This window comes from Ahaetulla prasina, chromosome 6 (genome assembly GCF_028640845.1).
Source record: "Ahaetulla prasina isolate Xishuangbanna chromosome 6, ASM2864084v1, whole genome shotgun sequence".
NCBI classification, from domain to species: domain Eukaryota; kingdom Metazoa; phylum Chordata; class Lepidosauria; order Squamata; family Colubridae; genus Ahaetulla; species Ahaetulla prasina.
The window spans coordinates 26,341,093-26,357,090 of record NC_080544.1 but is presented as its reverse complement, the minus strand read 5'-3'; the positions used below and the strand labels follow the sequence as shown (position 1 = coordinate 26,357,090).

At 42.0% G+C, this 15,998-nt stretch overlaps 1 protein-coding gene across 5 annotated transcripts in view; it reads left to right on the top strand.

The window, feature by feature from the left end:
- Nucleotides 1-15,554, top strand: part of P4HA1 (prolyl 4-hydroxylase subunit alpha 1) — a 53,156-nt gene extending 37,602 nt beyond the window's left edge. For 3 of the 5 annotated variants that reach the window (XM_058187842.1, XM_058187841.1, XM_058187843.1), the window contains exons 11-15: nt 3,617-3,670; nt 7,802-7,867; nt 9,571-9,639; nt 12,413-12,509; nt 14,470-15,554. In XM_058187842.1, coding sequence (XP_058043825.1) covers nt 3,617-3,670; nt 7,802-7,867; nt 9,571-9,639; nt 12,413-12,509; nt 14,470-14,540 — 357 coding nt within the window. In that variant the 3' untranslated portion in view covers nt 14,541-15,554. Of the gene's footprint in view, nt 1-3,616; nt 3,671-3,729; nt 3,784-7,801; nt 7,868-9,570; nt 9,640-12,412; nt 12,510-14,469 lie in introns of all 5 variants that reach the window. The other 2 variants (XM_058187845.1, XM_058187844.1) reach the window with 1 other exon arrangement.
- Nucleotides 15,555-15,998: the final 444 nt, after the last annotated feature.

Sequence of the window (15,998 nt, the reverse complement as noted above, 5' to 3'; positions counted from 1 at the left end):
GACTCTTTCTATTGTATTTATGTCAGAGATGTGGTATGGGTTCCAGACGGATGAGCTGTATTCAAGAATAGGTCTGGCAAATGTTTTGTATGCTCTAGTTAGTAGTGTAGAGTTTTTAGAAAAGAAGTTGCGTAAAATTAGGTTTACAACTCTTAGGGCTTTTTTTGCTATGTAGTTGCAGTGAGCTTTGGCATTAAGGTCATTTGATATGAGAACTCCAAGATCTTTGACAGAGTGGGGGTCATCAGTTAGGTAATGTCCATCAAGTTTGTACTTGATGTTAGGGTTCTTTTTTATGTAAGACTGAGCATTTGTTGGTTGAGATTTGGAGTTGCCAAGTTTTAGACCAATCAGAAATTAAGTCGAGGTCTTCTTGAAGGGTAGAGGTATTATTAGTGGTATTAAATAGTTTGACATCGTCAGCAAAGAGAACACAATAACTTGAGATGAGGTCGCAGAGATCATTTATGTATAGTATGAAGAGTGTTGGTCCAAGAACACTACCTTGGGGAACGCCACTTTTGACAGGAACAGGACTAGATATAGCGTTGCCAATTTTGACCACTTGTTGTCTGTTTGACAGGAAGGCATTTATCCAATTGTGAAGAGGTCCCGAAATGCCGTAGGATTTTAGTTTGAGGAGTAGTTTATCATGTACAACTGAATCAAAAGCTTTGCAGAAGTCTATGTAGATTGCATCTATTGCTTTTCCTTGATCAAGGTTGGTAGTCCATATGTTTTTGCAGTGGAGAAGTTGTAGATTACAAGACATTTTTTTTCTGAAACCAAATTGTTTATTAGAGAAGGTTGTTTGTTTCGAGATGGAGTGTAATGGATTGGTTTATGATGGATTCCATTACTTTCAAGGCGGCCGGGAAGACACCCTCCACCAAAGAAGCGATCGTAATCGCCTGGAGCCAGCCTCGTGTCACCTCCCGAGTGGCCAGCACCAGCCAGGAGGGGCACGGGTCCAGTAAACACGTGGTGGCATTCAACCTACCCAGCAACCTGTCCATGTCCTCGGGAGCCACAGGGTCAAACTCATCCCAAATAATGTCGCCAAGACCACCCTCGAGCGTCTCACCCGCATCACCGCAATCTTGGTCCAGACCATCCCGAAGCTGAACGATTTTATCGTATAGATAACTGTTAAACTCCTCAGCCCGTCCCTGCAACGGGTCATCCCGCTCCCCCTGGTGAAGGAGGGAGCGAATCACCCGAAACAGGGCGGCCGGGCGGTTATCTGCCGATGCAATGAGGGAGGCGTAGCTCGCCTCGCTTCCTCAATGCCACTAGGTAAGTCCTAGTATAGGACTTCACTAGTGTCCGATCAGCTTCGAGCGGCTAGACCTCCAGGAACTCTCTAGGCGTCTTCTCCGGCGCTTCATCCCCTCAGCTCCTCGGAGAACCAAGGGCGGTTGGGCCCTGCGCCGGGTCAGAGGCCGCAAAGGCACGACTCGGTCTAAGGCCCCGCGGCCCGTTCCCAGGCGCAACAAGTTCCTCGGCCGAGCCGTGAGCCAGACCCTCAGGAAATGGCCCAAGCTCCGTCCGGAACCCATCCGGGTCCATCAGGCGCCTGGGGCGGAACCAGCGTGTCGGCTCCGTCTCCCTGCGGTGGTGAATGGCGGTCAGAAAGTCCAGGCGAAGAAGAGTGATCTGACCATGACAAAGGTTCAGTGACTATTTCCTTTAAGTCCAGATCTCTCAACCACTGACCAGAGAGAAAAATCAGGTCCAGAGTGCCACCCCCAATGTGAGTAGGGCCATCAATTACCTGGGTCAGGTCCAAGGCCGTCATGGAAGCCGTGAACTCCCGAGCCGCTGTCGGTGGCGGGCCGGGAGATGGCAAGTTAAAGTCCCCCATGACTAAAAGTCTGGGGGTCTCAACTGCCACCCCGGCCAGCACCTCCAGGAGCTCGGGCAGGGCAGCTGTCACGTAGCAAGGAGCCAGGTACGCGATCAGCAAACCCATCTGACACCTATGACCCCATCTCACAAAGAGGGATTCGCACCCGGCAATCTGCCCCTGGGTTTGATTTCTAATTTGTTTAACCAAATTTTCTTCATTTTGAATAACACCAATTTTCTGATCTTCTTTCCATCTAGCCTTTAACTGTCCATATTGAAACCAAGTATAATATCTCCCTTCTTCTTTTAATGTATCCAAAGATTTTAGTTGTAAATTTCCCCCCTCATTATATAAAAGATCTTTATAAGTAATCATTTCTTGTTCCTGTTCTATATTTATATTCTCTACTGCATGCCGAGGACTAGCCCATTTAGGAATTTTATAATTTAACTTATAATAATATTTTTTCCAGACACGCAGAAGAGAAATTCTCAACACATGATTCTTAAAAGCTTTATCTACTTTCTTATCATACAATAAATATGCATGCCAACCATATAATAAATCATAACCTTCTATATTCAAAATCCTTTTCTTCGTCAAATTAAACCAATCACTTATTACCAAAAGAACAACTGCTTCATAATACAGTTTTAAATTAGGCATTTTTAATCCTCCTCTTTCCTGTGTATCTTGCATTATTTTCATTTTGACAGGGGTGTCAATTTCATTGAGGGCCGCATCAGGGCTGTGGTTGACTTTGGGCCAGGTGGGTGGGGCCAGCTTGATGCCACTCCCCAAACTGCTGCCATGTTTCCTTTCCTTTTCTTTTTTTTTAATTTTTTTAATTTTTATTTATAAAACAACACAATATAACAAACACATAACATATATTCCCTTTTTACAACTGTTTTGTAACGGTATTCTAATATTTACATTTTTCCCTTATAATATTTATATCCTTGTCCCATTATCCCTTATTATATTATAATTTCTATCACTCGTAATATTGATTTTATAAATTTTATACATTATCTTACAAACATTTTACGTTTATGATTTCTCCCCTTTCGTTATTGTTCACTATTTCTAATCTCCAGCCAGTTATACCGTTTGTTCCATATTGCATAGTATCTTCTTTTTCTTTAATTTCCTTTGTTAATTTGTCCATCTCGGCACATTCTAAAATTTTGTTTATCAGTTCTTCCTCTGTTGGTGTATTTTCTTTTTTCCAGCTTTGTGCGTATGATATTCTTGCGGCCGTTATTATATATAAGATTTAAGTATTTTATTTCTTTGGTATATTTTCTAGTGAATATTCCTAGCAAAAATGTCTTTGGTTTCCAATCAATAGGTTGATCCGTTATTTTTTTCAACCATTTCTTGATTTTGGCCCAATATTTTTTTGTGGCCGGACATGTTCACCAAAGATGATAATATTTCTATATTTCCTTTTTGCATTGGGTAAACCAGGCCAAAGCCACGCTGGCCTGATGTTTCTTCCTCGCATTGGGTAGACTGGGCCAAAGCCACACAGGACCAAATATATTTTCCAGGATGGCCCTGTGGGCCAGATCCAACCACATCACGACCTGGATGCGGCCTGCGGGCCTTGAGTTTGATACCTCTGCTTTAGGGAGACTGACTGACTCTGAAGACTTAAGTTGTTCTACTGTCTTTTAGCCAGATTTCAGTTTAGAAATGAAGCAAGCGTATAAGATCCCATCTTAGATCTTTCACTGGGTGTTTGTGCTTCTTCTACTGTAGGTAGCCAATTACGGAGTAGGAGGCCAGTACGAGCCTCATTTTGATTTTGGAAGGGTAAGTCTTTCTTTGCCTTTGGGCTTCTTCATATGTGCTATGTTTCTTTTTTTTTCCAGGTAGCAAATTATGGAGTGGGAGGACAGTATGAGCCTCACTATGACTTTGCTCGGGCAAGTAAAATGATGGGTGAAGGAAAAGTTTGCGGATTTTAGGCTTTTGGGACGTATTAAATTTGGGCTTTTGAGTGATCTAATCCTTTTGAATGGATAAAGCTTTCTAAATCACCATTTGGACGATAAAAAGATAGTTGCAGTGAACTCTTAAGGAAGGAGTTAAAATGTAACTTCATAGAAAGTGGTTTACAGAAAAATGTTGCTAACTCATTGGGAATAATGATAAAGTTTTATATTATATCAGTGGCATAGAGACAAAGCAATGGTCAGCTTTTGTTTTTATTTATATTCATTGTATCAAATTTAGCTCATTCAAAAGTTTGCAGTTTGTACCCCTGGTTTAAGGTGTTGCGCTGATCAAAAAAAATAATAAAATGATTTTGAAATTCAGTTTATCTGCATTTCAATGCCTGTTTATATTTTTTTCTTAATGAACTATCTTTTAATCAAACATGGATAAATTCAAATGGTGATTTATGGAGCATTGGTGTAAAGTAACGTTTTCAATTAACATTTTTTCTTGAACCAACCTGTCCGACAGTAATTTAAACATTCTTGCCTTAACACAAGATCAAACTTTGATTCACTCTGTTGCTTGAAATCCCCTGATGTGTTTCTCAAATCAACAATGTATTAACCTGTGTTCATGCGTAACTTTAATTTCTGTCCTAATATTTTTGCAGCACACCTGTGAACTTCTGTAGCATTGTGTTGTCAATTCTACTATGCTACATAATGGCCAATGTATTTCAGTTTGACATTTATTTAATGACGTTTTTATTCCGGCCACTAATAGGCCTTGTCAGGGCTACTTAATATATAATAGTGATCTATAAGAAAGAAAACCATGAAATGCAAAATCAGTGCTAAACAGTCAGAAGATAAATGCAGTGAAGCAGTAGCAGAAATATTATGAATCAAAAGATATCCCAGCTTCTATAACTTCTGAAACAATTAAGATTAAAATAAAATAGCTAATAGATACTGTACATACATGGTTTAAAAAATATTAGTGCAGGTGTCAAACAAACCTCCCCAGGATGACTGGATAATACAGGTAGTCCTTGACTTATGACTATAGTTAAGCCCAAAATTTATGTTGCTAAATAAGGCAGTTGTTAAGTGATTTTGCCCCATTTTGTGATCTTTCTCGCCCCACAAAGTGAAGTGACTCACTGCCGTTATAAAGTTAGTAATATGATTGCTAAGTGAATCTGGCTTCCCCATTGACTTTGCTAGTCAGAAGGTCACAAAAGGTGATCATATGACCAGCAGTGGGTTTCACATTTTGTTACTACTGGTTCACCCTGCGTACGCACGATTGCTTCGCGCGCGCGCGCCCGGTTCACATGCACGCCTGCCTTCCACCCGTGCACCTGGCCCGCCGTGCGTGCACTTTGCTCACACACGCGCCTTCCGCAAATGCGCCCGGCTTCAAAAACGTGCCTAAAAAGGACAGCATAGAGCCGGGGAGGGTGGGCAGGCCCATCTGCGATTTCCGCTACCGGTTTGCCCGAACCAGCTGAATACCACCTCTGCATATGCTCCCGGGACACTGCAACTGTCATAAACACATGCCAGTTGCTAAGCGTTTGGATTTTGATCATGTGACCGTGAGAATACTGTAATGGTTGCAAGGGTGAAAAATAGTCTTGCGTCCCTTTTTCAGTGCCGTTGTAACTTTGAACGGTCACTAAACGAACGCTTGTAAGTCAGGGACTACCTGTAATAAGCCATCACTCAAATGTTTCTCTACCCCTAGAGGAGGGCTTCTAAAGAAGATCTTTCCTGGAAAAGATAGATCTTTTTCTATTCATAGAAAAGAGTTTCCTGCTGGTGAGATTGTTTCTAGCCATTTAAAGATAAAATCTCCCATTTAAGTTGCGCATAGGGAAGAAACTATTGCAGTACTTAATAGCATGAAGGAAGGCCTGCAATTTTTCAACTATTTTCAACATCTGCATATGAAAGTAATTAAGTTTACCAGCACAAAAAGGTTTATCTTGTAATTCTAGGATGAAAGACAGTCTGTTTGCATTGGCAGAAGATGGTTAAACTGACAAGTATAATTTAGCTGTTTGGTTGACTTGAACTGCAGCTAGTGGACAGCATACAATCCCTTCTTGTCTGGGTTTTTTAAAAATTATTTTTAGACATAGGAGACTTTGTTTTGTAAGAACTGTAGCACACTGGAAGCTGGGTATAAAGAGATTTGCATCAGTGGTGGGTTTCAACATTTTTTACTACCAGTTCTGTGGGTGTGGCTTGGTGGGCATGGCAGGGGAAGGATACTGTAAAATCTCCATTTCCACCCCACTCCAGGGGAAGGAGACTGCAAAATATCCATTCCTACCCTACTCCAGGGGAAGGAGACTGCAAAACCCCCATTTCCTCCCAATCAGCTGGGACCTGGGAGGCAGAGAATAGGTGGGGGTGGGACCAGTCAGAATTTTTACTACCGGTTCCCTGAACTCTCAAAATTTCCGCTACCGGTTCTTCAGAACTGGTCAGAACTTGCTGAAACCCACCTCTGATTTGCATATGTCCACTCCGTTTAACTGAAGATAGTTTCTTTGTGGAGTTTTTGAATAACCCATGAGCTTTAGAGAAGAACTTGTTCAGTAATTGCTGAGGTATTGGAATCGTAGTACCTTAAAATAGACTCTATATCACTAGTACTCTTTCAAGTTCCTCTGTACATCCAGACAAATTTGGCAAGTTGCACAAAAGCAATAGAACTGGCTTTAAAAATGTCAACAGAAGAGTAAAGGCAATTGCATAATGAATCCTCCAAAACACATCACATTTTGTAAAATAGGAAAAATAGGATACAACATCTGGTAGAAGATTATCCCTGATGGGTTGCAAGCATTCATAAGCACTCAAAATGGCTGGAAATTTAGATTGCAATGCAATGAACCATTGCATTGATGTGACCTATTACAAAGACAACATAAATGCATAGGATTTTACTATGTATCTCGGCATTGTTGGGGTAGGCTCCAAAAAAAGTTGCTGATCAATTTCATGAGCATAGGCTCTCTTATCCATTCCAAAAAGAAGAGAGTTTTCAACAAGTACCGTATTTTTCAGACTATATGACACACCAAGATTTCGAAGAGGTAAAGAAGAAGAAAAAAGTTTTTGCCCTCCCTGGCCCCCAGGAGTACTCTGCAGGCCTCCCAAACCCTCTGCGCATCCCGTTTTTTGCAAAGGGGCCTGCAGAGGGTTTGGGAGGTCTGCAGAGTGTTCCTGGGGGCTGGGAAGGGCAAAAACATGATGCATGGGGAGTTTGGGAGGCCAAAAATGGGCCCATTTTTCATGAAAACAGGGCACGCAGAGGGCTTGGGAGGCCTGCAGAATGTTCCTGAGGACAGGGGAGGGCAAAAAAGCAATGCGTGAGGAGTTTGGGAGGCCAAAAACGGCCCCATTTTTTTGCAAAAAACAGGCCTATTTTTGCCCTCCCCTAGCCCCCAGGAGCACTCTGCAGGCCTCTCAAACCCTCTGTGTCCCCTGTTTTTGCCCCATTTTGGGGCTCCCAATCTTCCATGCACGCACACAGACACACACGCACGCACACACACACACGTGTCACGTTTTTGCCCTCCCAAGCCCCCAGGAGCATTCTGTAGGCCTCCCAAACTCTCTGCTGGCCCCATTTTTGCGAAAAACAAGCCTGTTTTTTGGCAAAAACGGGACGCGCGAAGTGGGGTTTCAGGAAGTCAAAAATGACTGTATTCGGTGTATAAGTACGGTAAGTGTTGCAGATTTCCCCTTATATATAAGTTAGAGGAATAACAAAACCATGCTTTGCATCTTAAGAAGTTTGTGGGCTAGCTATGTAATCCAGCTATTCAGATAAAACCTGAATAAAACAATTTTAACTTGAAGGAGAAAACCCTGCTGCAGTTTTTCTTGCTTTTCAGACATCCCAAGAAGAATTATATTTTTTAAAAAATTTCTCTGTGTGCCATTGTTGTTTTACTCCTAATACCATCTATGTCTTTGAACACAGAAAGACGAACCAGATGCCTTTAAAGAACTGGGTACAGGCAATAGAATTGCTACATGGCTGTTCTACGTAAGTAAGATGATGTTAGGATGCAATCAAGACATTTTTCTCTAAGTGGGAAAGAGAGAAAATATTAGTTGCTGAAGAACACAGATGTGGTTTTTGGTGGTGTTATTTTTTGTATTGTTCCGATTTATGTTATGGCACCATAGAAGGTCAAATGTTTTGAATTACACACAGAAGTTTGGGAGTATACATCATGAGTTACGTTTTTATAGGTGAATGGAATGAACCAATTTTTCATAAAACAGTGTCCTTAACTAAATATCTCTTATCATAAATATCCAGTAAGAACATAATAGGTGTGCTTGATCAAATCAAAGGTTGCCCCATCCAGTGCTGTGCATACCAGACTATGCCGATGGACATATCCTAAGTCCTAAGTTTAAAATAAGTTTTTTAATTGCATTTTAAATTATATATTGCACTTTGTTTTATTTTTGCCTGTACACCGCCCTGAGTCCTTCGGGAGAAGGGCGGTATAGAAATCAAATAAATAAATAAATAAATAAATAAATAAATAAAGTCAGGGAACTGGCACATTAAATTAAGATTGTGAGTGCTTCTCTGAAGTCTGTCAAGCAGACAGACCAGTTTCCAGAGTACAGTACTTCAGTTGTGACTTTTCAGTTGAAGATTTAGAACTCTCTACATGGAAACATTTCCTTTACCGCTCTGCTGCCAATTAAGCCATTATTCTGTGATCATTTTTTTTAAATTTGAATTTATATCCTGCCCTTCTCCGAAGACTCAGGGCGGCTTACATTGTGTAAGGCAAAAGGATTATGGTGCCAAGCCAAAACGCTTCTGGGAAACTCATCAAGGGGCTCTGAGCAAAAGATTTCCTCTTCCTCCTGTATTTTTTCCCCTTCAAGTAAACATTGAAAATCATAAGAATTGTTCGCCACCCATCTCAGTTCGAGGCCACTCTGGGTGACTTACAACAATGAAAGCCAGTAAAACGAAGAAGAGTAAATATTTTTTCATAACGGTAAAGATTAAATTAAAAAGATGGGAAGGAAGGGGTCAAGATTCATGGGGGTGGGTGAGAGGTTGGGGGAGGTGTCTTCTCTTAATCCATCAACCTCTTCCATATATATACTCCCATTGGGGTTCCAAGCCAATTGGCAGAGCCAGGTCTTAAGGTCCTTATGGAAGGTCATAAGTGTGGGAGCGGATCTGTACTTGGGGGGCAAGATGTTCCAAAGGGCAGGCACTGATATTCAAGGTATTCAGAAGAAGGGGTCATACACATTTCTTTTATCCTATCCCAAATTTCCCATTGTTCACCTTCACTGGAAGATCTCAGTTCTAATTGTGAGAAAATGGGGGGGGAAGTATCTCTTGATTGGCTTTCTTTACAACTGTCATATCCCTTATGTTCACCTGTGTTTACTTCTTATTTTATTTTTTATTAAATTTATTGGCCACCTGTCTTATCCCAGTGTATCTCTGGACGGAGGTTTTTCCGAGTTAGGGTGATGATTAATTACTTTTTTATTCTTTTCTGCCCCTTTTCTAGGGCTAAAATATTTTTATGACAATAAAAAAAAAACACAAAATGTACCAAATCGGGCTGTACTGTAAGCTTGCTGGTTTTATGTTCTCATTTTTGGTGCCGTCAAAATTTTATTGATGGAATCTGTGGGATTACTTTTCAGGTAGGGTTCAAAGAGAATTGTGAATGGATAGTCACTTTTTCTCTTTTTCAGATGAGTGATGTGGCAGCAGGAGGAGCAACTGTATTCCCTGAAGTTGGAGCCAGCGTTTGGCCAAAGAAGGTAAGCAGAAGGTGTGCATGTAAAGGAACCATCACTGACCTCCACGTACCTCATAAAATTTCTGGTATCTTTTCATTTTTGCTGGCAGAAAGATAAGAGTTGGGTTTTAAAAGTAACACTTTTAGAGGAAAGATAGGACAATCCAGGCTCTTCCTTCCTTCCTTCTTTCCTTCCTGCCTGCCAATTTGTTTTCTTTTCTGTCTTCTTCTGATGCCATCTGAGGCTGTATCAATTGTTTGGGTTGCCAGAATAGGAAACAGTTGTGACAGCTTCTGATTTCACTTTGGAACTTGCCAGTCTATATGGGTTTCACTTATCTTTACCACCAGTTCGCCGTGCGCATGCTCGCTTTGGGCATGTGGGCTTCCACACATGCGCTTTGCTCGTGCATGCGCCCGGCCTTCCACACATGCGCTTTGCTCGTGTGTACACCTTCCACGCATGCTCCCGGCCTCGAAAACATGACTAAATAGCACAGCTTGGAGCCAGGGGAGGCCCACCCGCGATCACCGCTACTAGTTTGTCTGAACCGGCTGAATACCACATTTATTTATTTATTATTTAAATTTATATACTGCCCTTCTCCGAAGACTCAGGGCGGTGTACAGCATAAATAAAACAGATGTACAAAAGAATTAAAATACAATATATATTTAAAAATCTAATTCCATAAGCTGAGAATTTAAAATAGGAAGATAAAATAAAATTATAAAATAGCCCCACTAAAAACCCTCAATTAAAATTATCATCTGGACCTGTCCATTTGCTTTCTCTTAGTCTGGTGCTTTTGCGGGGGGGGTGGGGGTGTGTCTGTTGCATGGTCACTAAGCAACCAGCTGTAAGTTGAGGACTACCTGTACCTAGGAACAGTTGTGCCACATGTCTTTTTCTCCTTCTTCTCTTGTAGGCCCTTGAAGCAATAGTGAAATAATACTTTGTTATTATATCTAAGTTTGGACACAGCAATTTGAGCACGGGCAACAAGCTTAGCTTCCATATCAGAAGCAAACGGCAGTTTGCAATCCCAGTTCGTTGCCCATTCCTGTTAACATTTTACAATAAATTAGAAGAGCAAATAATCTTCATAAGCCCGAGAATTTTTATATTAAAAAGATTTGGGGCTGTCCTCCTTTTTAATGAAACTGAAATAACGCCAGCTGTTTAAACTTGGATGAGAGGAATGTAGACGGGGTGTGCAAAATGTTTTATTTTGAACCATTTCCCAGGGGAAATCCTAGCGACCTTTTGCTTTGAGTTGGTTTGAGCATGTTGTGCTTGAGATGGATAATTTTGTGAAAACTCACCCTTGAAATCGTTTGAAATGAAATACAGGTAGTCCTCTCCTGATGACCATTTGTTCAGTGACCAGTTAAAGCCAGGGCAGTGCTGAAGGAATAGTATGGTTTGCTGGGATTGTGTGGCTGCTGAAACAATGCCCTTGCAGTCATATAATCAAAATTCAGACCGCTTGGCAGGCAATCCACATTCACAACTGCAGAGATGGTTCGGTTCTCCCCACCTGCTTGTCTCCCTCTTATCTCTGCCCCCTTGACTCCCCTGCACTCCGCTGCTTCTCCTGGCCCTATGCTCTATTTCCAAAGCCTCAAGAATAAACTACACACTATTTGGACAAAATCGCAAATGACCTTGGGAAGAAAACTTGGAACAGCCAGCAAGTGCCTTGCACAGGGCCAGTCTAGGTGCGCCTCTTCAGCAGCAGGAGGAAGAAGACACTGAAGATCACCTGGAGCGGTAGTGGTGTCAGGGTAGCCCAGTGGTCTGCAACCTTAAACACTCAAAGAGCCATGTGGACCCATTTCCCACAGAAAAGAAAACACCGGGAGCCACAAAACCCTTCCCATGCCTGACTATTTCTTGAGCGTCCACAAAACTAGCATATGTAGTTGAATTAAATGTTCTGTTTTCTTCTGAAACTTTTCTTTTCTTGGATTTATCTATGGTTGGCCTACCAGGGGTTGAAAAGCTCAATAAATTGCATGCCGGCGGGTGTCACACATTGGCAGTTGTGACACATATTTTGAGTGTCAGAGAGCCACAGTAGAGGAGTGAAAGAGCCACATGTGGCTCCAGAGCCGCAGGTTGCTGACCTCTGGGGTAGGCAGAAGGGTGGAGATGGAGGGGGGGGGAGATAAAGTGGGTCGGAGGAGTTGAAATGGTGGCAGACTCTTTCTTACCTTATTGAGGCTCACAGCTGGGAAGGGACCAAACCAGGGATTGCTTATATTGGGGTTGATCCTCATAGAGGATCATATTTGTAGTTGAAATGAGAGGTCTTTGGTCCTCTGAGCTTGGTTGCTTTCTTGCAGACATTTCATTACCAAACTAGGTAACCTCATCAGTGCTGGTTGGGAATGGGGTTTGCTCTCATTTCATACTTTGATAGCTTGTCCTGGCAGGGTGAGTGGAAATGGTCTTTGTGGATATCTGGGTGGGATTCGGTTAACAACAGCAATAGGAAGTGCCAGGATTGCCATTGCTAAGCAATTCCGTCACACGATGTTGCATCTCATCACTTAGCGGTGGGAATTCCACTTCCAATTATTGTTGTTAACTGTGGGCTACCTATATCTTGCCCACCTCCTGCAATGTAGCATTTGAGAAACATTAGAAACAAAAGCAGGGGTGATGGAGAATGCTTTGCCACATCCTGTCAGGCACGTGGAAAATATTTACATCCTGTATTCCCTCTTTAGTGTTGCATTTTTCAAATGTTAACCCCCAAATAAGTTGCTGTTACTTTGTGTTTTACTAGGGGACAGCGGTATTTTGGTACAATCTTTTCCCAAGCGGTGAAGGAGACTACAGCACCCGGCATGCCGCATGTCCGGTATTAGTTGGTAACAAATGGGGTATGTATGAAATTTGACAGATAAGATTGTAATAGTCTCCTTTTAAATCCTGTATGGGAACATTCTTGAAACGTCTCAAGCGGGAGGACTTATTAAACTTTTTGTAGGAAGAATGTGAAATCATGGAATGGAAACACACTTGCCTATTTTTGGTTTTTATTTTTTCTTTCTCCAATTGCAAACAGTGAAAAGAAGTTGTTTAATCCACACCTGACGACACGGGCTATGTAGAAATGGATTGGGTGTAGAGAATGACTTAATGATCCCTCAGATGCTAAGTGCCTCTTAGCACTAGCAGTGATCTATGTGAAGCTTGGGAATCCCTTGTCCAAAACCAGAACCTGTTTCTTAACTTGAAAAATGGTTTGACACTTCAGTATTGTGATGGAATGTGCATCTGGAACAGCAATGAGGAGAATTTTGGCACCACAGAGTTTTCCCAGAGAAAGGCCTTAATTAAGAGACAGTGCAGACCTGAGCTGATGGGAGAAGGAGGAAGAGGTTCAGAATAGCCATATCCTAGAACAGGGGTGTCAAACTCAAGGCCCGGGGCTGGATGCGGTCCACAGGGTACTTAGATCTGGCCCACAGAGCCGCCCTGGAAACAGCAAAGGGTCGGCCCGTCGTGCTTCTGCCAGCGAAACAGGGTTCCCAAGCTCCATTTTCAGTTGCCACGGCCTCCTGCAGCCCTCTGCCAGTGAAAACTGAGCTCGCGAAGGCTGTGTGCCCCCCATCCCACCCCTCAGCTCCATTTTCACTGGCAGAGGGTTGCAGGAGGTCGTGGCAGCTGAAAACAGAGTTCAAGAGCCTGGTTTTGCTGGCAGAGTGGTTGGGCTGCCGCAGGCACATCTGACATGAGTGACATTGAGCTGGCCACGCCCACCCCGGCCCCTTGAGGTCAAACACAACCCTGATGCGGCCCGTAATTAAATTGAGTTTGTCCTAGAATCTCTTAGGATAGTAAAAGAATAGCGCTTTTGCTTGGCAAAACTCTGCTTTTAGCTGTAAGCAAATAAAAGATTGGACTTGATTGGATCTTGTGTTGTCTTTGGGCTCGGGGCTGACAGACATGGTTCAGGCATAGCACTCTAATTTTCCTCGGCCCAATAATAAGTACAGGTAGTCCTCGACTTACAACCATTCATTTAGTGACTGTTTAACGTCACAGTGGCACTGAAAAACAGCGACTTGTGACACGACCATTTTCCACATTTTACGACTGTTGTAGCCATCCCTATGGTCATACGTGGCAACTGATTCACATTTATGATGGTTGCGGTGTCCCAGGGTCATGTGCACCACTTTTTGTGACCTTCTGCCAAGCAGAGTCAATGGAGGAAGCGAGATTCACTTTAAACCATATTGCTGAATTAACAAATGCAGCGATTCGCTTAACAGCTGTGGCAAAAAAGGTCGTAAAATGGGGCAACACTCACTTAACAATTGTCTCGCTTTGGAATAGAAATTTTGGACTCAACTGTGGTCATAAGTCAAGGACTACCTATGTGATACAGTTTATATGACACTTCTGTAGGTAGATTGATCATTAAATACTGTATAACCAGGCGTGAACTACCGGTGTGATGAGATGGTTATGGTTTTGGTTAAGAACTGGGGAGAAATAGCTTCATCTTTATCTTGTCCATGAAATCTCACTCGCGAATTCAGGGTCTGTCATTGTCTTTCAGCCCAACCTATCCTTTTGATGGTTGCTGAAGAGAAGGGGTGTCGAATTCATGTTGTCATGGCGGCGTCACGTGACATATTGGGACTTCCCCCCCCCCTTCGCTAAACCGGGTGTGGGCGTGGCCAGCGTGTGACCCATACGGCTCACAGTCCAGGAGTTTGACAGCCCTGCTGTAGGGACAAATTGGAGGAACAAATGCTGTGTACATTGCCTTGAGCTCCTGAAGGAAATTTTATGAGCTAACCAATACTTCCTTTTCTTCTTCTTTTATAGTCTCCAACAAATGGATCCACGAACGCGGGCAAGAGTTTCGAAGACGGTGTGCCTTATCAGAGTTTGAATGATACCAGTCCCCTTTTTATTTTTTTAGTCCAAATTATTTTTCCCTTTCTCATTGCCTTGATTAACACTGATAGTTTACACTAATATCCCACTCCAACTTTTGTCTCCGGTGCCAATCGCTCATTCAGTTACGGACAAATATTTTATCTACGGACAAAATATATACATATATATATTTTGCGGATATACCCATTTAAATGTTTTTTTTTATTGAGCGATATATTTCATTTCTAACGACAGTAAGATGCCATGGCTAAAAAAGATTTGTAGCTTGTGAAGGAAGTAGAATGGATATAGGAACTTTTCATCATCTGACAAGTGCTTTGCTTGGATGGTAAGGTATTATATATCATTTCTACTTGTTTCTTTGGTTTCGAACATTTGTGCCTGAACACTTCTGTAGAACTGGGCTAAGGGTCATAAACCAGATTTGATTGACTTCAAAATTTCTACTCCTAACCAGTTGTGCTTCCTGGGCCTTCACTCCAAATTGCCTGGTTTTACCAAGTGCCAAAAAACTTCGGAAACAAATTCTCCCTCTCAGTATAGTTTTTTCTTTCTTTCTTATGCCTCACAAATAAATTGAGCTAATTCCAAGAAATGAGCCAGTAACTCTCCACATATAAAAGGCTTGAACAGAACTGCAGTTGTGCTTTGTCTGCGTATGCTGGAGGACGCTGTTTGAAGGCAGGTTGTAAAAAATGACTTTTTTTGTGTGTCTTAAGTATGACTCGTCTTTTTAAATTTCACTGTGGATTCAAGATTGTAATTTTAAACGTACTGTTGCTTTTATTCTGTAAGGAAGAACAATTTTACCCCGTGAAGGCATGGAGACAAGATCAGTTCTGACTTAAACATAGAGCACTGTGCCTTATCTACCGAGTCAGAATTTGTATGAAACCATATGTATAAGAAAATTCATACTTCCCTTACCAACAATACCAAACTTTATTTTCCAATGGAGGGGCTTTGTGAAAAAGACAATATATTTATAATACAAAATCTTTTTGAAAGTTCTTTGTGGCGTGGAGAATGATTTATGTTGTGAGCCTCAGGTGCGCATTGTCTCTGACAGAAACTTTTAACAGGATGGTGTCTGAAATACTAAGTACGAATAATTCTGGAAAACATACATATAGCAATAGCACTTATATATCACTCGATAGCGCTTTACGGCCCTTTCATAAGCAGTTTACAGAATCAGCATATTGCCCCCAACAATCTGGGTCCCATTTTACTGACCTCGGAAGGATGGAAGGCTGAGCCGGTCAGGATCGAACTTCTGACAATGGGCAGAGTTAGCCTGCAATTGTGCATTCTAACTACTGCCCCACCAATGGCTTATATACCTATACAACAAGCTTTTCTATTTTTCCATTTCAGGTTTTGTTTAATTTTCTTTGTAGCTGCCTCCGCTAAGAGCTTTTAGCTCTCTTAATCTTTCCTAAGAGTTACAGTTC